Source organism: Gallinula chloropus (assembly GCF_964237585.1).
Source record: "Gallinula chloropus genome assembly, chromosome: 2".
NCBI classification, from domain to species: domain Eukaryota; kingdom Metazoa; phylum Chordata; class Aves; order Gruiformes; family Rallidae; genus Gallinula; species Gallinula chloropus.
In genome coordinates, this window is record NC_140086.1 from 160537883 (window position 1) to 160560524 (window position 22642).

The following is a 22642-nucleotide window of genomic DNA, read 5'->3' on the forward strand; positions in this document are numbered from 1 at the left end:
TGGGGGGGTGGGGGGGGGGGGGTGGTGTGTGTGTCATGCCCGTGCCTCAGTTTCCCCCAGTGGGGTACAGAGGATGCTCCTGGCGGGGGATGCCATGTCGCTGACTCCTCTCTGTCCTGGAGATGGGGTACAGGGAGGGGGGGTATATGTGTGTGTCAGGGAGGGGATGTCATGCCCGTGCCTCAGTTTCCCCCGGTGGGATACAGAGGATGCTTCCATGGGGGGATGCCGTGACGCAGGCTATCCCGGAGATGGACTACGGGGGAGAAGGAGGATAAGTGTGTGGCGGGGGGGAGGGAGAAGCTGTCTCTCCCGTGCCTCAGTTTCCCCCGGTGGGGTACAGAGGATGCTCCCATGGGGCGGATGCCGTGCCGCTGGCTATCCCGGAGATGGGGTACGGGGAGAGGGGTGATGTGTATGGGAGGGTGGTGGGGGGTGCCGCGCGTGGGGCGGGCCACGCGTGGGCGGCGTGGCGGCGGGGGCCTGTCCCTTTAAAGGGGCAGCCGCGGCCCCATCTGATGCGGCGGCTCCAATCAGCGGCTCTCGGGCTCTTGGCAGCCGGAGCCGCCGCCGCTCCGCATTCCTCCGTCTTCCGAAAAGGGGCTAACATGGCGATGGGCAGGATGAGGTGAAGAGGAGGAGGAGGAGGAGGAGGAAGAGGAGGAGGAGGAGGAGAAAGGAAAAAAAAAAAAAGGAAAAGGAAAAAAAAAAAGGAAAATAAAAAAGGAAAATAAAAGGAAAAAGGGAGGGGAGAGGAAAAAAGGAAAAGAGAAAAGGAAAAAAAACAAGGAAAAGAGGGACGGGGGATGCAAGCGTGGTAATCCCCCCCCTCCCTTCTTCGAAAAGGCATTTAAAAAAAAAAAAAAGCCGCAAAAAAAAAAAGACAGCCAAGGAAAAAAAAAAAAAGGGAAAAAAAAAAAAAGCGCCACCAGCCCAGCAAAGCACCCAACCCAACATTCCTTTTTTTTTCATGGAGAGCAAAAACCCCAGGCAAGCGGAGGAGGACCGGGACTCCTTTGCGCGGAGACCTTTGCATCAAAATGGTAGAGCTTGCACCCCCTTTTTTTTCCTGCTTTTTTTTTTCTAATTATTTTAATTTTCCCCTTTCCCCCTGCTTTTCCTTCTCTCCTCCTTCCCCCCCTTTTCCTTCCCCCTTTTCCCTGCTTCCTTCCTCTCCCGGGGCTTTGCTGACTTTGCAAAGGCCTCTGAAACTTGCCCGAATCCTTGCAAGGGCGGTGTGTGTGTGTGTGTGGGGGGGGGGGGGGGTTGCATGGGCGAGCCGGCATGCTGCATCCTCGGGGGGGGTGGGGGGGTGGGAGTGGGAGGGAGAGCGGAGGGGGCTGCTGGGGTGTGGGGGGGCACCCGTGCAATGTGTTTTATTGCCAGCTGAATTGGGGGAGGAAGGAGTGTGTGTGTTTGGGGGGGGTGTTTGCATTCCCTCCCCCGTGCAGGAGGGAAAGGGTTTGCGTTTGGTTAAAACCGCATTAAAATGTGTCGTGTCGTGTGTCCCCCCCCCCCATGCACAGGCCCCTTTTGGCATGGGGTGAGGGGCTGAGCCAAGGTGTGGGGGGGTGCTGGGCTCGCCATAGCCCCGGGGGTGCCTTAAGGGGTGATGGGGATGCGGCGGCGTGGGGGGGGGGGGGGGGGGATGCGGAAGGGGATACAGAGGGGTCTAACACCCCCCCCAACCTTAAGCGAGGCTTGAGGTGGGGAGGGGGGTGCGTCCGGCCCAGCACCCCTCAAGCTTTGGGGAACCGCTCACCCTGTCCCCCAGCCCACCTCGGGGCTCCCTCTCGGGGGTCACTAGGAAATTTAAGGGGAGGGGTGGTGTGGAAACTTTTCCGAGCCGCCTGGTCGCCCAGGCCGGAGGATTTGCTGGCGTTGCAGGAGCAGCCTGCCGCTTCCTCGGCCCTTTTTGTTCCCCGGATGACTCCTTCATTTCTCTTAATTCCACCTCCCCTCTCCCCATCCCACCCGCGCCTCCCTCCCCGGCTCTCTCCTGCCCTGCCACTGTCCTCCCTCCCCACACACACACACCATTTCCCAGGGGGATCTGGGGGATGCTCAGCTCACCCCCATCATACCCAGGAGGAGCAAGGCCCGCGAGCGTGGCACGGGGAGGGTGCAGCATCCCACCCCTCTCCGTTTTGCCAAGGGATTTTCCATGCCTGCTTAATAATAATAATGATGATGGTGATGATGATGATGATGATGATGGAGTGAGGCCGGTTGCACCCGGAGCCTTGCAGCCTGCAGCAGTGACCTATTTTAGCAGCTGGTGGACTTTTTTGGGGGGGGGGGGATGTTGGTTATTCTTGTAAGGAGCAAGGCCTGAGCTGGGGAAGATGTACAGGGAGAATCCCTAGGGATGTGCCATGCCCAGGGATTGCGGTTCCCTGGTACCCTGGTACCTCCCTCCCACCATCCCTAAAAGTGCAGGGTTGTGATTGCCCCAGTGATGGCTCCGTGCCTGGTGTAACACCCCAGGAGGCACTGATTGGAGCAGCTTCCTGGGAAGGGGGAAGAAAGTGCAAGGTTTGGAAGAGATAAATAAAGCCAACGTTGACCCGGTGAGCGAGGTGATGGGTGGGATGCAGGGCACCCCCTTGATGCTGAGATTGGGGGTAACCAGAGCCAGGTTTGGGTTCTCACCGGCCGGCAGCGCTCGGCCTGGGAAATTCCTCCTGGTGTGAAATGGGATGCTGAAGCCACCCCTGCATCCCCTCAGGAGGGAGATGCTGATGGACCGGTAAAGACATCGGTGTGGGTTTTGGGGAGCTTTTCCAGGTGGGGATGGATACAGATGCTCAGAGCCCACCCGGGCAAGGCAGCCCTATGGGGAAGATGGGGTGGAAAAGTTGGGAATTAAAACCTTTCCTCCACACCAGAGGAAAATTCGCCTTATGGAGCAGAAATCCTCCTTGAAAAGATATTAAGGGATTTAATGTTTTTTTTTGTTTTTAAAATTATTATTATTATTATTATTATTATTATTATTATTATTATTATTATTATTATTATTATTATTATTATTATTATTATTATTATTATTATTATTATTATTATTATTATTATTTTTATTTACTATTTTTCCTGGATCCGGGGCAAAGCATTTCAGCTCAGATCAGGGAGTTTCCCTGAGGATGCTCCCTGGGCTAAACCCTTCTCAGGGGCTTTGCCAGGGGTAGCAGACCCTTTTTGGAGGGTCCCCTTCCTCACCCAGCTTGGCTTCACAGCGGAGCTTTGTTCTCCCCGCCAGGAATTAACGGCGCGTTAGGTTATTACCAGGAGTCAGGAGAGATAAACGGCCTTGGATGTCTGTCTCACGTCTGGAGGAGAGGCATGTCACCCCCCCTATCACCACCACCACCACCACACACCCCCCCTTCATAAAAATAACCCGCTGCTGCCTTTGGAGATGGCTTCTTTGTAGGGGGAAGCAGGAGGTTGCCTGTGAGGTGATTAAATATTGGTTATTTTTGAAGCTGTGGGTTTTTTTCTGCTAAAGGGGAAAAAAAATGGGGAGAAACCTTATTTTTGTGGGTGAAGTGGATGTGTCAGAGGTGCTTTGAAGGTTTTTTGTGGGGGGGAATAGCTGATTTATTTTCCCCATCGTTCCCTCCTCGCTCCGGCTGGAGATAAGAAATAAGGGCTCTCCCTAAATTAGCCTTGTTGAGATGGGGACGTGGCAGTGGCTGTGATGAAGTCCTCTCTGGGAAGAGCAAGAGCTGAAGTTTTTCTTTGCAGGCCGTCTTTGCGTGGCCCCCAAAAAAGGGGATCCCCAGGTCCCCAATGTGGTTTAGTGTCCTAAGTGTCCCCTGGCATCCCGTGTCATCTGCAGTGCCTGGAAGGCTGGAGGAGCCGATACCGGTGGGGAGGACGAGCTTGGGGCTGGTTACGTTGCTGCAGTGGTAATTCCAGGGCAGAGCTGGCCCCGTTGGCTTTCTCCTACTTGGGGATTTGTCCCTGTGTCCTCTGGGGTTGCTGTCCCCTCTTCACTCAACCCTGGTGTTGCCTCTTCTGACAGTGAAACACAGGATGATTTTGGGGTACAGCGGAAGACTGTCGGTGGTGGTGCAGATGAGTAGAGGATTTAATTACAATCAATTGTCTTCTTTTAATTATTATTATTATTTTTATGATGCTATCTCTTGCCTGGAGCCAGGGCTGTGAACACCCCAGCTGAGTTAAAGCCCTGCTCCCCGAGCTGCTGAATCTGCTGGACCGATGTGATAAAAATAAACCATTTTAATGCAGGTTCATAAAAATGTTGAAGTGCCAGGCAGGGAGCACGGCTGGTGCTTCCTGTGGAGCCCTGATCAAGGTGGGGTTTAGGCTGGAGCTGGGGGTCACCCCTGGGGTCAGTGCCAGAGGATGCTTTGGGATGAAAAGTCCTGCCCACGATTCTGGGAGAGGATCAACATTGGGACGTCTCTGGTGGTTTCGTGGTCTGGAGCTGTGGTTTTAGGGTCTGATGGGGCAAAACTTGGAGGTGTCATATCCCATCTTGATGTTGACCAACCTGGAAGGTTGTGGTGGATTCCATGGGGTTTGGCACTGGGGGATGCTGCTGTCTGGTACCAGCCTAACTCAGCTGGGAGGAAGCATGGTGCATCCATTCCCCTTGCTTTCCGGGGATCTCGGACTCTTCCTGGCCATTGCATGGGAAGGCATGGGTGTGGGGCAGGCCTGAGGACAGGGTGGCTTCAGGCAGCTCACCAGCAGCAGAACAGCTGTCCCACTGCACCCATCCATGCTCCCCGCACCCAATTTTGAGGTGTCCTCTGAGCCACCCCAGTGGGCTCGGTGCACCGCCTGCCCCGTTGCATCCATCCCCCCCTTCCCTCGGTGGCACTGGGGACACCCGTAGGGTCCCGAGGGGATGATGCTCTCGCCTCCTTCCCGGCCTCGCGTGGCTCGTGGCGCGCTGGGCAGCGGTCCGGAGCCGGCCCCTGGCGCAGCCGCTTGGCCGCCGGCCCGGCTGGGGAGGTCAGCGTTGGGTTTTGTCCTCGTTTCCTCCCTCAATCTTTCCTCTGCTTGTTTGTCTCGGGGAGGGGAGGGAGGGGAAAGGAGAGGTGGGGTGGGGGTGGGGGGACAGTGGCTTTGTGTATGCAAACACATGTGTGTCTATCCCCCCCTCCCCCAGGCTCTTCCAGCCCAGCAGTGACTCTGCGGGAGGTCCTGCATCCCACTGGGATGAGGGCAGCATCCCATCCCACCCCACTGCCTGCTCCTGTACCATGTCAGCCACTCTGGGACATCTCCATCAGCTGGGTGTCACTACCTGTGCCAGGCGCTGGCGGGGACCCCATAGCTCGGCTGCCCTGGCTGCTTTTGGCATCTGCCAGGAGGACACCAGTGCTGCTGAAATCCAGCAGCATCCCTTCAGGCTTCAACTCCAGACCTCACTATGGGCTTAGCTCAAACCTTGAGTCACCCCAAGAGCTTTTGCACCCTGTGTCTGGCCTGAGCTGCATCCAAAGAGGAACCCCTTTCAGCCCCAACTGAGTGGACAGGGACAGATGGGTGCATCCAGCCCAGTGCCTCCACTCTCCTGCCAGAACAGAGGAGCTGAGGCTTGTCCTGGGCTATTCCAGGCTGGATCCTGGGTATTTTTGCAGCAGGGATGCTGTGTTGGTGCAGGAGATGATGCTCACACGTGTAGGGATGGATGCTGAGGTTTCTGAGCAGATCTTAGAGCTTGGCAATGCTCTTCACCATTGCCCTTGGTGAAGCAGAGGGAGCAGCTTTTTGGTGTCACCTCACTGGTTTGGGGATGAGGAGGTGACAACAGGGTTGGCCTGTCTACCCATCCTTCCAAAGCATCGTTGTGGCTTTGCAGCTGTGTGCGAAGGAGAAGGCGAAAGATGCCCGGAGCAGCTGGTGGGGTTTATAAAATTAAACAAAAAATAAGGAAAAAGAAAGGAACTAGCCATTAACCCCCTGTCAGCTGTGCTGCTGGGAAGCCAGTGCTGGCTCCTGACAAGGTGAATCCTTGTGTTGTCATCCCACCTCATCCCCCTGCCCTTGCCAAGCTGCAGGTCCCTGTGGTGTTTGCAAGAAGAACCCACACAAACCTTTTCCCCCTTTGCAGAGGCAGCTCCTTGGCTGCAGGGATGGGGGAAGGGTTTGTCCCCATTCCCTTGTGCTGTGGATGGTCCCAGTGGGCCTGGCGCTGCCACAGGCTCCCCAGGCTGCTCCCTGGAAAAGCATCTTTTGAGCCAAAGCCTGTAAGTGCTGGATGCTGGTTTAAAAAAACCCCAAGAACAGCCAAAGAGGAGAGGAAAACAAACCCCAACCAACCCCTGGGAAACATCTGACCGTCCCCCCAGTTAGGCCAATGCTGTTCTTCATTCTACAGAGGCTGGGAGGTGTTTTTGGGGTACCAAACATCACAGGGTGGGTCGGACTCTTGGGAGCACTGCTGAGCCCCTTCCCCTCGCTTTGCCTCCCCTCAGCCTGCGTGTGGCTCTGTTTTGGGCAGCCTCACCCCTTTCAGACAGCAGACAAGGGAAGATCCCCTCTTGAAAGATGGTGTCAGCGCTATCCTCAAGCCCGTGGCCATTCCTGGCCTCCAGAACTGGGATGGGACCATCCTTGGCGAGCGCCTGGTCCAGCCCTGGCAGCATCCCGGTGGGCAGGATGCTGGCGGTGGGCGCTTGGGGCTGTGTCGGCCGGCGCCTCGCCAGGCGGGGCTGCGGCCGAGCTATTGTTTTCCCTTCCTGCTTGTTTTTCCGGACAAACCTCCCCTAATTAAACAAAAACACCCGTTGGAGACTCAAACACACACGCCGCCCCCCCCCCAATCCCTGGTGCAATCCCATGCTGTGGGAGGGCAAAGCACTGGTGGGAGGGAGGTGATGGGTAGAGGAGAGTCAGAGGTAGGTGATAAGCGATGGGAGGGTGCGTTGGGATGCGATTCATCCCCCTGCCAAGTTTCCCTGCATGGCCATGCTCCAAAAATGGGGGGGGGTTGGGGGTAGTAAGGCTTCATCACGGTGCATCCTGGCTTTGGGAGCCACTGGAAGATGGGAGCATCACATCATCCTTAAAAACCCAAAGCTATATGGCCTCTAAAGTACAGAGGAATTGCTGGAGGTCTCATCCAGGGGTGTTGAGGGTGAGTTATAGGGGGTTGTGGGGGTTCAAACCTGAAGCTTGGGGTATCGTTGGGGTTCCTAGTGAGGCACCATCGTGTCTCACTTGAATTAATCTGTGAGCATCAGGGTTTAGGGCTGGTTTCTTTCTTCAACACAAGGTCAAGTCGCGGCATTAAACGGGTTTGAGCCAAGATGTTTCACCCCATGAGATGCACCCGGCGGTATCCGAGCTGGGGATGGGACGTGGTGGGTTTCATCGAGGCACCTTTCATACCCAGGGTCAGCTGTAGGCGTTTGGGTGGTCACAGCTGATGTGGGAAACCAGGCTGCTGCTTTTCCTGTGAGTTTTGGTTTTGGGGTGGAGAAATTTGAAGGAAATCCTTAGGATGGGAACAGGTTCATGGGCAGATGGACTTAACTGCTCTGCCTGGTGTGAAGCGGGGGCTTGTGGCCACCAAAATGTGCTTTCTATGCCCCAAAATCCCCATCTGGGTGGTAATACGGGAGGGAGGTACACGTGGTCCTCTGTGAGGGTGATAGAATCATAGAATTATAGGGTTGGAAGGGACCCCAAGGATCATACAGTACCAACCCCCTGCCACAGGCAGGGCCACCAGCCTCCAGGCCTGGAGCTACACAAGGTTGCCCAGGGCCCCATCCAATCTGGCTTTGAGCAGCCCCAGGGATGTGGCACCCACCCCCTCTCTGGGCAGCCTGTTCCAGCCCCTCACCACTCTCTCTGTAAAGAACTTCCCCCTAATATCTCATCTAAACCTTCCCTCCTTCAGCTTCAATCCTGGATGTGACTATAAATAAGTGAGTGGCCGGTGAATGTCAGAGATGGACTTTGGGGTGTTGGGGGGGCTGCAGATTCCAGTGTTTCAGTATATCCAGGATGACCCAACCTACGGGTCCTTCAGGGGGTTTAGTGCTACAGGAGCATTTAGGGGTTGGACTCTTTAATACCCACCCAGATAAATAGCGTTTTATCATAGCACAAGGGTTTAAACCCGGCAGCAGCCTCCTTTCAGGTGTTGGCCTGGGAAACTGAGGCACGCTGGGGGATGCTGCTGGGAGTGGGGTTGTGCTTGTGCTCCATCTCTTGTAGCAGGATTTTTGGTGGAGTTGCTTCCCTGCTTTGCTGAGCATCAGCATCTCCTTCACCCATCGCTCCTGTATCACCACGATCTCATCTCCTGCCGTTGGGGCTCACCTAACCCACATCCTTTGGTCTCCCCAAGCATCCTCCCTGACAACTCCAGCCATCTGCCTCTAACCATTTTGGGATGGGGCTTTGGCAGTGGTGCTTGGAAACGCTCTTAAAATAGAGCTGGAGGGTAGCACCGGGGCGGGGAGGGCTGTCTGGAGGCACCGCCGTCCCCTCAGGGTGGGGACTCACAGCCACGCTGCTTTCGAATAATTTTATGGGGTTTTGGGGGTTTTTTACTCAGTGCTGAAGATGCAGAGGCCCTGTCTGGAGGTCAGGGGGTGTGTGGTGGGGGTCTGGCAGGTTTTTGGGGGGGGTTGCATTAATTTGATGGCTGGGGGCATCCAGTGAGCACCCTGGGTGCAGGCTTGGGATGGAGATGGGATGCAGTGCTGTGCGGGGATGCTCATGGGATGGAGCGATGCCACGGGCTGAGGTGGTGATGGGTGGGAAAGGGCAGAACTGTGGGGTTTTTATTTAAAAACCCCTAAAAACATGTTTTTAAGAATATTTTAAAATAGATATTTTTAAAATCATGGTTTTAAAAATGTATTTAAGGCATTTGTGTTTTCCCAGGGGAGGGGGTGGTGGGTTTAGCTCTCCTATTAATCCCAATTAATCAGGCTTTTCCTCTCTGATAGGAGGGTTGAAAGGATGAGGGATGCTGGAGGGGTATTTTAGGGTGACTTGGGGGTGTTACTCAGGATCTCACCCCGGCGGGCGCCTCTCCTCTCGTCTTGGCTGTGGCTCTGGCTCCAGGCAAGCTCAGGAAAAGCATCTGATAGCAATAAAAAAGCAAAAAAAAAAAAACCAACCCACCCCAAACCCTCCCGCTGACAAACCCGGGGCTGAAGTCACCGACGGGACGCGGCCAAGACACGCATTGTCCTCGCCGCTGCTGGGACTGATTAGAGCTGCCTGGCAAGCCCCAGTGCTGGGTGAGGGGTCAGCCCCTTTTTGCCAAAAATCCTCGATCCGGAGGAATAATAAGAAAGAAAAGCAACCCAAAAAAAAAAACCCCAGAAAGCCAACAGACTTTTGTTTTCCAGGCTGGGTTGGAGCAGAGGAATGCTGTCCTGCAGACATGGGTTCCCCCCCCCCACCTCCTTGTTTTGAACCCATTTGTCCGTGGCTGTGGCCGTGGTGGGCTTGGAGCATCCTATATGGAGATGGGATGGATCCCAGCAGGGAAAACCTGAATTAATAATATTTATGGGGAATGGATTGAAGCTGAAGGAGGGGAGGGTTAGATTGGATATTAGGGGGAAGTTCTTTACAGAGAGAGTGGTGAGGGGCTGGAAGTGGCTGCCCAGAGAGGTGGTGGGTGCCCCATCCCTGGAGGAGTTCAAGGCCAAGTTGGATGGGGCTCTGGGCAACTTTGTGAAGCTCCAGGCCTGGAGGTTGCCTGTGGCAGGGTGGTTGGAAGTCTGTGATCCTTGGGGTCCCTTCCAACCCAGACCAGTCTGTGATTCTATGATTTATTTTCTTTTTCGTCGCGAAAGCAAAGCAAGGAGAGTCCCTGGCAAGCTGCAGCCCGCTCTGCTGAAAGCTTGCTATCTCCCCAGCGTTCGATATTTATTATATCATTATTTATTTTCTATGTGCTTGGAAAGGGGAGGGGGAGGGAGCAGAGGAAGGAGGGGGGGGGATGCTGAGCCATCCAAGTTCCTCTCGTCAAAATGTCCTTGGCAGTCGTGAGGCTTTAGAAGATGGGGGGGGGGGGAGGATGGTGGATGGGTGTTCCAGCTGGGATGCAGCATTTTCTAACAAATATGTATAGAAAGGGTGTTTATTTATTTATATCCTTGTGTGGTTTTGTATACTGAGACTTGTAGTTATCTATATTTTTATATATGCAAATGTAAATATGTGTATATATAATTATATGTATTTATAGAGAGAATATAAACATTTTATATAGAATATATTTACTATATATTTTATATATAATGTATAAATTATATAAATTATATATAAGTATGTTTAATATATATAGGTTTGCAATATATTAAGTATATATAGATAAAAAACATATATATATATATATAAAACTAAAACTTTGACTACTTCTTTGCCCTGCTCCAGGCTTCAGAGCCAAGAATTTGGAGAATTTGGAGAAGAGCTGGGGTTTTTCACCCCGTTTTTCCCCCCCATACACAAGCATTTGCCATCCAGGGCTAACCAGGGCTGTTGGGACCATGCGAAGCTGCCGACTGCCCCGTTGGTTGGGTGGGTCAGTTGCGGAGCAGAAACTGCCTGAAAATGAAAGCTTTTGGCAGGGATGGGGGGAAGGGGTTTTGTTGTTTGTTGAGAAAACAGAGCAAAAAACACCCTTTTTTTATTATTTGAACATTTTTCTGTGTGCTGTTGCCTTTGGCTAATGAAAAAAAACCCCAGCAACCCAAAAAAAGATGAATAAAACGTGTCTTGCTGGAATTCAGGGGTTGATTGGGAGACACTGTTTGTCCTGGAAAAAAAAAATGGGAACTGAGAAACTCTTTTTGGAGCAGGAGGTGGAGGATAAACCCGTCAGATTGAACCCTCTGTTTCCATCACACCACGTCCTTGGTCACATCCCGCAGTGATGGTGAAAGAGGATGTTAGCATGGTTGGATCTATCTCCATCCATGAGTTGGGTGTTGAGCATGGAAATCCAAGTGGAATCCAAGCTGGAAAGGGGTAATTCCCACCTGCTTTTAATGCAGGGCATGGGATTTAGGGCGGGTGATATCCCTTGCATTGGGGTTGCAGGTAGGAAACTCATCTTGAGGCTGGGGTTATCCCCAGGAGAAGGTGATTCACATCCAGAGGTGGTCTACACCATGCAAAAAAACACCCAGCTAAATTAAATATCCATCAAATGTGGCCTGAGAAGTGGTGATGGTCTCGGTGTTTGGTGGATTTTCTTCCTACAGCTTTTAAGGAGGCTTCAGACAGCTTGCTCTCCTGCAGCATCTCAGGGTAATTTGGGTGAAAGGAGAAGGTGTTTATGGCCTCTTCAGGGTCAGGGGGCTCTTTGCTTCCCTGTGGTTGCGGTATGGGGGTGTTCACTCACCCTCTGCTAGGAGAGGACGCAGCTCTCATCCCTTCAGGACAGCTTAAATATGTTTGGTTCAGCCAAGCTCCTGTGCTTGGTAGAGAAGGAAAGGTTGTGCCTTTCCCCAGGGAAATGTAAAAAGGACATTAAAAAGGGACATTAAAAAGGCACATGGGTCATCCCAGTGAATCCAGCTGGCGAGTTAGGTATTAACATGAGTCAGAGCACGTGGCATTGTTTGGCAAATATTAGAGGTTATTGTGCTTTATGGAATTATCTTCTAGAAGCAGGAAGGTATAAAATCCTATTTTCCTTCTATTTAGGAGGTTCAGTCTCAGTTGGTGCCTAAAATCGGCAGGGGGATTGGACCCAATGATCTCTTGAGGTCCCTTCCAACCCCTATGATTCTGTGATTCCTTCATGGGGCAAATTGTTCGCCCCAGGGTCTCCATCTGTTTCAGGAGGTCAAGGCATCCCCACACCTCTGTGACATCTCCTCCACATGAGCGTGGACAGCTGAGCTGGGCTTTTGACCTCCTTGGTGATGTGGAGGAATTGCAGGGGGGTAACTTAGAAATGCAACTTAATGTTCACATTCAAAGAAAGCTTCAGCATTCCAGAGATGTTCCAGAGTGATGATAAGCAAGTGATATGCCAAGCATCCTTGTCATCAGAAGTTCCTAAACATCCTTTCCTCGCAGTAAGTTCCAAGGTAGTCTTGGAGGTTGGTAACATCAAGGGAGCTTGATGTTCTAATCCTGAGATAGGTGCATGGAGGATGGAGCGGAGTGGAGACACCACAAAGTGAAAATAGCATATGGGAGAGAGGATGTTGGGGAAGATACCACCACGTGGGGAAGTTACCACCAAGTAGGGAAGACACCATCTCTTAGGGAAGATATCATCACATAGGGAAGACACCATCACGTAGAGAAGACACCACCAAGTAAGGAAGACACCATTATGTAGGGAAGACAGCATCACATAGGGAAGACACCACCACATACCATTCTGACCCCTGGGACCAGCCGATGGGCTGATCCTTTCTTCCCTGCCATTGGCACACCTTTGGGTAAGATTTGAACTCTTGGTCATGCCAAGTGCCTCCTGGGAAACATCGTATAGAGTCTCCATGTGTCTTTGAAGGTGTTAGTAGTTAAGACAAGCACTTTGCAGACAGTGAGTTTATCACTGGCAATCCAAGAGAATCTGTGTGTCTGTTGCTCAAATAGACTACGCTGTCATCAAGCCAGACATGTTAGTTCTCATTGAATGCCACCAGAGTCTTTTATCTATGGCCATGGTAGTGCAGGGAACAGGACTGGGCAGAAGGTGTGTCTCCTTATTTGTGAATCCAAATCGTGGTGGTTCAGTGCACGGAGCGCGACCAGACTTGTAGCGATAAATTGGGCATCACTACCCTTAATGCAACAGGTGGCTGTGGTGCCTGAAAGGATGTTGGTGGGGGCTTGTATGGCCTTGGCCTGCTCTATCATTGGGTTTTCTCCTCCTTGGTTGAGATTCCTGGACTCGTGTTGGTGGTGGAGCTTCTTCGTTGGCATCTCTAAGTTGGGGATAGTGGTGGAACTTCTCAGTTGGCTTCTCTGGTGCGTGGACAGGAATGGGTGGCATGGCTGGATGGGTGTTTCCACGGGGGAAAAAGCCCTTCTGAATGGTTTTATTTCCTTCCTCTCCACAGCTGATAGTCGAAAAAACAACTGACTACCCTTCGGCTGAGTACTCCTTGGTGGAGGATGTAGCCCTCCACTTCACGTGTTTGATGGACAGACTGAATGAGCAGCGCCTCTTTCAGCCGGACCTGTGCGACGTGGACATCGTGCTGGTGCAGCACAAGAGCATCTTCCCGGCGCACAAGGGAGTCCTGGCGGCCTACAGCCAGTTCTTCCACTCCCTCTTCACCCAAAACAAGCAGCTGCAGCGCGTGGAGCTGTCGCTGGAGGCTCTCACCTCTCAGGGCCTCCAGCAGATCCTCAACTTCATCTACACCTCCAAGCTCCTCGTCAACTCCTGTAATGTGCAGGACGTGCTGAACGCGGCTGCCGTGCTGCAGATGAACAACATCGCCTCCTCTTGCCAGGACCTCCTTGACACCCGCTCGCTCAGCCTGGCCACTGACATGGCCCTGCCCGCTGAGGGCTGTGCTGGACCCCCACCTTACTACTGCGAGATCAAGCAGGAGGTAGACGCCCCCAATCCCAAGATCTACACCCGGGAGGGTAACGACCCCTACTCGGTGCGGGTGGAGGATGGAGCGGGTGGTGGGACGCTTCCTCCAGGTCCAGCCAAGCAGTACTACAAGGAGGAGAAGGATGGTGATCCAGGTGCTGTCTGTAAGATGGAAGGCGAAGAGTCTGAGGAGGACCTGGACAGCCAGGGCTCGTACAACCGGGAGCAGATCATCGTGGAGGTGAACCTCAACAACCAGACCCTCAACGTCTCCAAGGGCATGGAGGGGAAGGCAGCTGCCAGCGAGGCGGCTGTGATGGGGCGGCCTGACGGCGATGGGCGTGATGCAGAGGAGGATGGGGAGGAGGAGAACGAGGAAGGGGAGGAGGAGGAGGAAGAGGAGGAGGATGCAGAGGTGGGGGAGGAGGAGGAGGAAGAGGAGCACAGTGAGGAGGAAGACCTGGAGGAGACGACAGAAGAAGAGGATGATGATGACGACGATGAAGACGTGGCGGAGGTGAAAAGGGAAAAGAGTGGGCAGCCCCGCAGAGGCAGCCGGGCATCCAAGGCCACCAAACCTGCCATGGCAACCAGGTCCCAGGAGATGGCCAAGGTGGAAGAGGAGGAGGAGGAGGAAGAGGAAGGCCAGCGAGGGAGGAAGAGGAAAAAAGAGCAGGACGGTTTGGGCCAGAAGGTGAAGCTAGAGGAGAAGCAGCATTACCCATGCAAGAAGTGCCCCAGGGTCTTCAACAACCGCTGGTACCTGGAGAAGCACATGAACGTCACGCACAGCCGCATGCAGATCTGCGACAAGTGTGGCAAGCGGTTCCTGCTGGAGAGCGAGCTGCTGCTGCACCACCAGACCGACTGTGAGAAGAACATCCAGGTGAGACAACCCTGGGGACATCCCGCTGGGGATTGACATCCCACCACGGTGGGGACATCCCGTCAAAGGAGGAGCATCCAGCCATGATGGGATATCCCAATGCGGGAGGGACATGTTGCCCACCGTGGAGGACATCCCATTTGGCTACACAATGGGATGGACTCAGACTCAAATAATGCTTTTGATGTTGTGGGTGGCACATGGCAAGCAAGATCCTCTGTGTCCCATGCCACCCTCCTGAGCCTAGATACAGGCACAATGGCATGAGACACAGAGGATTTGTGCCAGGGGACTGTGTCTTCACCTTGGCCAGCTGGTCGGAAACACAGAGTAATTTTTGAGGAGTAATTTTTCTTTGAGTTCACCCAATTAATCTGGATAAAACCTTGTGAGCCCCTGGTGGAGACACGCTCTGGCCATTCCCACCCAGGCTGAAACCAATTTAGCTTAATTCAGAGATCTGCTGACACGACTTGAAATGGTTTTAATCTGCCTTTTGTGCTCTTCAGCTGGCATATGAGTAAATTTCCAAACACATTTGACATCCATGTGTGGCTCAGGCTCTGTGTCTCCTTTGCCTAACGCTAATGAGATCCTCATCTGCATTTGCAAATCAACCCAGTAAAGCAGTGTGGCTTTGGGAGGGGGATAGGTAGGTGTCCCAGTGAAGCAGCATCCATGTATGTTCCTACAGAGCCCTCCAACCCATCTAATCCCAGATTTGTAATGGTCTCAGATGAAGGTGACACAACCCAGGTGCTACTGAAGCCCTTCACTGATGGCACCCCAAATAAAATGGGTGGTGAAGCGGATCTCGGGATACTAGGAATACAGAAGCAGGGATGGTCTCATCTTGAGTGGTTGTAGGAGCTGCTGCCTGCATTGATCCTTTGGTTCATCCTTCTGCAAAAGTCACACTGCTGAGGTTGCTCTTTTATTTTGGATGCTTCTTCTCAGAACTGGGCAAGTGCAGCTCCAGTATCTGGGTGATGGTGGCTGTGTCGGAACCACAGCCTCTGCCAATGAAAATAGGCTTTCCCAGAATGGTTCTTCCAGGCTCTCCTGCTTCCCTGATGGCATGTCACCTCATTGGGGTTTTTTTACTCATCTTTTTTTGCCTTTTCTAGGCTTTTGACTGCCAACTGAACATGAGTCAGCAGTGTGCCTGGGTGGCCAGGAAGGCCAATGGCATCCTGGCTTGTGTCAGAAATAGTGTGGCCAGTAGGTCTGGGGAGGTGATTGTGCCCCTGGACTGGGCACTGGTGAGGCTGCACCTCGAGTGCTGAGTCCAGTTCTGGGCTCCTCACCATAGGAAGGACATGGAGGTGCTGGAGTGAGTCCAGAGAAGGGCAACCAGGCTGGGGAAGGGGCTGGAGAGCAGCAAACCATATGAGGAGCAGCTGAGGGAGCTGGGGGTGTTCAGCCTGGAGAAGAGGAGGCTGAGGGGAGACCTTATCACTGCCTGCAACTACCTGACAGGAGGGTGCAGAGAGGTGGGTGATGGTCTCTTCAGCCAGGGGACAGGAGATGGGACAAGGGGAAATGGCAAGAAGCTGCACCAAGGCAGGGTCAGCTCAGATGTGAGGGAAACGTTCTTCCCTGAAAGGGTTAGGGGGCACTGGAACAGGCTGCCCTGGGAGGGGGTTGAGTCACCATCCCTGGATGTGGGTAGATGAGGTGCTCAGGGATATGGTTTAGCATAGGATGGGAATGGTTGGACTTGATGATCTTAAAGGTCTTTTCCAACCTGGCAATTCTGTGATTTCCACACAGAATGAATTGCAACTGCCCATGCAGTGACCTCCCTCCACAGAAAACGTGGATCATTACCTCTCACTTAGTTTTAATTTTACAAGTAGCCAAATTCACTCCACTTGCTCTGATAATATTGAGTAACTTCATCAATATTCCATGGTATTATGGCTGGATGGAGAGGGGAATTTCTTTCCACTCTGTACCTGTAATGAAGAAGCTTTATTTCTTGGTTATTAACCAGACCCATGGAGGGACCATCCCTCTTATTTATGTCTGCTGCTTGCTTTTCCTCTTTTGTCCCCAAATTTCATCCATAATTCTTCAGGTATTAGGCTTCATCTCACCCCCTGGGATCGTTTCCCATTGTCATCTGCAGCCCTGCAGGCACCTAACAGGCATCCAGTATCCACAGCATGAAAACCAAGTCCTCCTTTGCTTTATCAGGTGGTTTCTCAACCTCTTTTTTCTTGCCCAGCTTCAGTATGGTTTTCCTCTTATCCTGCCAGAATTTATCTTCTCAGGGGTTTCTTTTTCCCCTTGTTTGGATGTTACTTCCACATTTTCAAGTGATGGGTTCTGTGTATCACTGAGGACACAAGAGCTCAGCCCTGCAGAGTGTCTGGTCCCAGCCCTGGGGCTTTCCTACATCTGCCACTTTCCCTCAACCTTTAATTTTAAAATTCCCCTGCAGCATTTTCCAGTTCAAGTGGAGAAAGTGGGTATTGATGCATCTTTGATAACAAGCTTTGGTCCTGAATTTGGTCCTGAAATGCCTCTTAAAGCAGAAAGAAAACTGTTATGATCCATGGAAGTATTTACTATGGAACAGTGGAGCTCAGAGGACTGCTCATGGTGATATTCAAGCATGGCAAGATGATGAGAGTTGTGAATGCCTCTCTGACCCTATTTTTGCCTCCAGACACCTAAATATAAATATATATGGAAAGATATCATGACTACTTGGCATGATGGTATGTTTTCCATGGTATCACAGCCTCATTTGGTGCAAAATCTGATTGAAGTCCATCTAGGAGCATCCATTGCTCAGGGTATGAGGAGAAGGTGGAGGAATTCCTCCCCAGGCTCACTGGTACTGCTCAGACATGCTGCTTCTAGATGTCTGCAAGGAATGAATTATTTTCTCAGCAGGTCTGTGAGGGGAAGGGATGGTTTATCCCTGCTGGCCATGAGGAAGTTGACTTATGGAGAAATGAAGGGGAAAGAACTGGAACAGGCTGCCCAGAGAGGTGGTGGATGCCCCATCCCTGGGGGTGTTCAGGGCCAGGTTGGATGGGGCCCTGGGCAAACTTGTGTAGCTCCAGGCCTGGAGGTTAGTGGCCCTGCCTGTGGCAGGGGGTTGGAACTGTCTGGTCCCTTCCAACATTAGACCATTCTGCTGCCCTGGCTTGGATTCTCCTCATTCCTACATTCTTTGCAGCCTTCTAATTCACAGATAGTTGTTTGGGTTTGGTTTTTTTTTGTTTTGTTTTGTTTTTTTGGTTTTTTTTTTTAATGTAACAGCTTCATTGTGTGCAAGAATAAAACCCCCAGCTGGGAATAGAGTCTTGGTCCATGAGTGGCTGCTTACACAAGCCCTAACACAGACACTGATGGAGATGCTGTGTCCTTCCCTGGAAAGTCATTGTCCCTTCTTCATCCAGTGGGTAGAAATCTGAGTTTTGGAGGTTTTGAAGTGACAGGGTCTGTAGCTGACTTGCTGGGTGTTACAGTTTTATTATATCTGTCTTAGCTGTAGGTTTGGTAGTGACGTTCCTTTTCAGTGGATTGAGCTGATTATCAGTACAGGCTGAGGGATGAGCTGCTGGAGGGCAGCTCTGCAGAGAAGGACCTGGGGGTCATGGTGGGTGACAGGTTGGCCATGAGCCAGCAGTGTGCACTGGGGGCTAAGAGAGCCAATGGGATCCTGGGGGGCATCAAGAGGAGTGTGGCCAGCAGGTCACAGGAGGGGATCCTCCCTCTCTACTCTGCCCTGGTCAGGCCCCACCTGGAGTGTTGTGTCCAGTTCTGGGCTCCCTGGGATAAAAAAGACAGGGATCTCCTGGAGAGAGTCCAGAGGAGGCTACGGAGATGATGAAGGGCCTGGAGCATCTCCCCTATGAGGAAAGGCTGAGTGAGCTGGGGCTGTTCAGCCTGCAGAAAAGAAGACTGAGAGGGGATCTGATCAATGGTTATCAATATCTGAAGGGTGGGACACAGGGGGAAATGACCAGCCTCTTCTCAGTGTCTGTGGGGACATGACAAGGGGCGATGGGCTCAAGTTGAAGCACAGGAATTTCCACACCAATCTGGGGAAGATCTTCTTCCTGGTGAGGGTGAGGGAGCCCTGGGACAGGCTGCCCAGGGGGTGTGGAGTCTCCTTCTCTGGAGATATTCCAGCCCCATCTGGACACCGACCTGTGTGCCCTGTCCTAGGGACCCTGCTTTGGCAGGGGGTTGGACCTGATGATCTCTGGAGGTCCCTTCCACCCCCAACAATTCTGTGACTCTGTGACAGCTGCCAAACCCAAAGTGCTGGCAGTGCCTGTGTGTGTTCCCCTGCTCCCCTATCCGTTCCCTCTCTCTTTGCAGTGTGTGACATGTGGGAAGGGGTTCAAGAAGCTCTGGTCCCTCCACGAGCACAATAAGATTGTCCACGGCTACGCTGAGAAGAAATTCTCCTGTGAGATCTGTGAGAAGAAGTTCTACACCATGGCTCACGTGCGCAAACACATGGTTGGTGAGTGCAGGAGGCACAGGGAGATCTCATTAGGGGTGTTCATCCATTGTTAGGGCAATGGAGGGTGGTGTTTTGTCACTGTCATGGTGGGACTTTAGGGCTGGCCTTACTCTTGGGTGGGCTTTCTCAGGTCAACACGGGGGCCTTGGGATTTCAGAAGGGATCAGAGGAAGGTTTGGAATGTAACCATCCTTCCCTTGTAAAAGAGAACCAGGCTGCACCTTGTGCTGGGCTTCGAAAAGCACATTGCAGATGGCATCAATCAGGTCCCCCAGGGCTTGCAGGCACCAAAGAGATCCAGAGAAGCAGCATTTGGTGGACAATAAGGGCAATAAGCAGACTGATAAATGCTTCCTGAGATGGATTTTGGTTTGCTGGGTTGGGTGGAGGTGTTGGGAGTAGAGCAGCCAGGGCTTGGGGAGATGGATGCTCGGGGTGTGGGGAAGGTCCCTGACCCTGCTGCTCTCCACTTCAGCTCACACCAAGGACATGCCATTCACCTGTGAGACATGTGGGAAGTCCTTCAAGCGCAGCATGTCCCTCAAGGTCCATTCTCTCCAGCACTCTGGGGAAAAGCCTTTTAAATGTGAGGTAAGACCCTATGTGTTGCCCTGTATCCTCCCAAATGGGTACAAAGATGCTGTCTTGGTTGGAAAGATCTTCCCCAGCTTGGGGCTTCCCCTATGCTTTCTGCCAACGCAGCTGTAGGGATGCTGCCATGTTCTTCCAAACTTTGCATTCCCTCCTGGTTTGAGGGTCCCACCAACCTTATAATGAAACTTGCCCGGTGCCACAATCTGTCCATCCAGTACCTGGATTTTGCATCTCACCCCAAGCCCATCCAGCCTGCAAACCTGGCTGGGTATGTCCCCAACAAACATTAATTTGGGTTCTTTTGGGTTCCTTTCTGCACTGCTCCAACATGCTGGTGATTTGGGGGGATATCAGGGGTGTTTTGGGTTCTCAGCAGCAGCTCACCTCCCTTCTCCCACCCCTGCAGAACTGCAACGAGCGCTTCCAGTACAAGTACCAGCTGCGCTCCCACATGAGCATCCACATTGGCCACAAGCAGTTCATGTGCCAGTGGTGTGGCAAGGACTTCAACATGAAGCAGTACTTCGACGAGCACATGAAGACGCACACGGGTGAGAGCTGAGGGTGTCTGGGCTGGAGAAGAGGAGGCTGAGGGGAGACCTTATCACTGCCTACACTGACCTGACAGGAGGGTGCAGAGAGGTGGGAGATGGTCTCTTCAGCCAGGTGACAGGAGATGGGACAAGGGGAAATGGCTTCAAACTGCCCCAGGGCAGGGTCAGATCAGATGTGAGGGAAAAGTTCTTCACCAAAAGGGGTATCAGGAGATGGAACAGGCTGCCCGGAGGGGGGGTTGAGTCCCCGAACCTGGGTGTGTTTAACAGACAGGTTAAACATCCCTGAGGTGCTCAGGGATATGATTTAGCATAGGACAGGAACAGTTGGACTCAATGATCTTAGAGGTCTTTTCCAGCCCTGTGATTGTGTGACCCCAACCCCTCAGGGTTGGGGGTTGGTTCCCAACTCAGGGAACGAGCAACGGGACGGGGCGGCATCTTCAGTTGGGTGGCAGGATGGGGTTTTGGGGGGGGGTGGGAGGGGAGTAAACGGTCCATCCCCCAGCTTCTCACCTGCCTTTGCCCCCACCATTAGGCGAGAAGCCCTACATCTGCGAGATCTGTGGGAAGAGCTTCACCAGCCGGCCCAACATGAAGCGTCACCGCCGGACCCACACGGGCGAGAAGCCGTACCCCTGCGACGTCTGCGGCCAGCGCTTCCGCTTCTCCAACATGCTCAAAGCCCACAAGGAGAAATGTTTCCGTGTCAGCAACCCCTTGGCTTCGGACACAGCCACCCCCCAACCTGCCACCAGCCCGGCATCACTGCCCCCCGGCCCCGGCGTCTCCCCGCTCCCCCTGCCGCTGCTTCATCCCCTTCCACAGACCCTTCCTCCTCCTCCTCACCTACCGCCGCCCCCTCCCCTGTTTTCTGCAGGGAGGATAAATTCGAACAACAACTAGGTGCCCCCACCCTACCCCAGCCATGTGCCCGCACGGACTGCTCTGCCCTTTGGGAATGCCTCCCCCCTGGGGAGCCAAGGCTTTGCTTGCATTCTACCCTTCTTCCTCCTCATTTTGGGATTTTTTTGGGGGGGGGTTTATTATTTCCTTTTTCTCACCTGTCATTCTCCACGGGGAGGGGAAGCAGGAGGAAGCCCCCCCCACCCCGCTCCCTGAAGAACGTGGATGTTGGGAAGGGAACCGCTGTCCGTCTGTTAAGGGTGTAGGTAAAAGGCATCGCTCTCTGTTTCATCTTCCCAGGTATCTGCTTCATCTTCATGCTGGGATACTGGCAGGGCTTGGAGGAGCAGGATGCTCTGCCATCCAGGGTTGAGTTTGCTGGCCAAAGGAACGCCCACCGGCACGTTGATATTTAGCTGAAATCTAGCTAGTGGTGCTTGAATCCCTGTACTGTAAAGCTGGGCTTTCCATTCAGCTTCCTTGCAGTTCAAGAGGTTGAGGGGTGGGCACTGTGGAGGAAACCCCCTTTCCCTCCCCCAAGTCCTGTCTGCTGGTAGCCTGTGGCGAGCAGGGAGATGTCCCTGTTGGAAAGCTTGCTCCTCTTAGCAGCTCTTGCTGTGTCTTCCTTCTGTGTGATGGGTTTTTCCTCCCTAATAGGTGAAAGCACAAAAGCGCTGGTGGCATCATCTCGTGGGGCGTTGGCAGCCCTCTGCTGTGCATTTTTGAGGTGCCCTGAGGGAGCTGGGCTCTGGGGTGCCCTTTCTGCTAATGCCAGCGGGAGCTGAGCTCCTGGAGATGCTCTGGAGTTGGCAGGTGGGAGAGCTGAGATGGCGTTGGGACCAGTGGGGGAGGGTGGCTTTGCTGCAACCCAGGATGGAGGAGTGGGACTCCGCCGTTTCTTGGCAGAATCAGCCCAGAATAGTGCCTTAACAATCTGAATAAACCCTTGCTGACCAATGGGTGAGCTCCAGGCTGGGTCCCATTACAAGGTTTAGACCTAAAGCAAGATCGTGTTCAGCCTGATGATGATGTCCCATGCTCCAGCTTGTTGCCCACATCGCTCTCCCAAGCTTTAACTCTCCCCATGGGGTTGCAGCCAGAGCCCTCACCTGGCTTGGTGGGACCAGAAGGGACCAGTAAGGGCTGTGGTTGGTTTGGTGATGCCCCATGGTGTTGGTTAGCACTTCTCTGGCCACATTGTCTGGTCTTCAGTTTCACATATTGAGGCTGGCTTCATGCTGGCAGAGGAGGACAGCAGGAAGGCTTTGCTGTCACCTTCTTGTTGGACACTGGGGTCTAAGCTGGATCTCTTGCTGCTGTGCTCTGTCCCAGGATGTCGTGCATTGACCTGACTGTGGCTGTGTGGTCTCCCCACCCAGGGAAAGTCCCCACTGGGGTCAAGGAGAGCTGCAGGAGCTGTAGAGCATCTAGCACGGGTAGAGGTTCTGGACAAGAGATGGGATGTGTTACTGCCAATGCCTTGCTCCCAACATCAGTGCTGTGGATGCCTGTGGACATGGGTCAGGTCACAGAGAAGGTGGTGAGCAGGGTTGTTGGTAGGCAAGAAGGAAGAGAGGGCACTGAGCGGGCTGCAGGAGCCCTTTCTCATTTGCACTGCAGTCTAGGTGGCAGCAGGGTGCTGGGAAGGATGAGCCACATCTGGCTCTGCAAGAGGTCTT

The 22642-nt window shown here is 53.1% G+C and overlaps 1 protein-coding gene across 1 annotated transcript; it reads left to right on the forward strand.

Annotated features, from left to right (window-relative positions):
• Window positions 1-659: 659 nt before the first annotated feature.
• ZBTB47 (zinc finger and BTB domain containing 47) lies at window positions 660-20963 on the forward strand (the record flags this gene model as incomplete). Its single annotated transcript, XM_084280299.1, has 6 exons — window positions 660-1043; window positions 13044-14417; window positions 18762-18909; window positions 19385-19500; window positions 19910-20054; window positions 20596-20963. Exons 1-6 carry the CDS (start codon window positions 1041-1043, stop codon window positions 20961-20963), a joined length of 2154 nt encoding a protein of 717 aa, XP_084136425.1. The 5' UTR covers window positions 660-1040.
• Between the last annotated feature and the right edge of the window lie 1679 nt (window positions 20964-22642).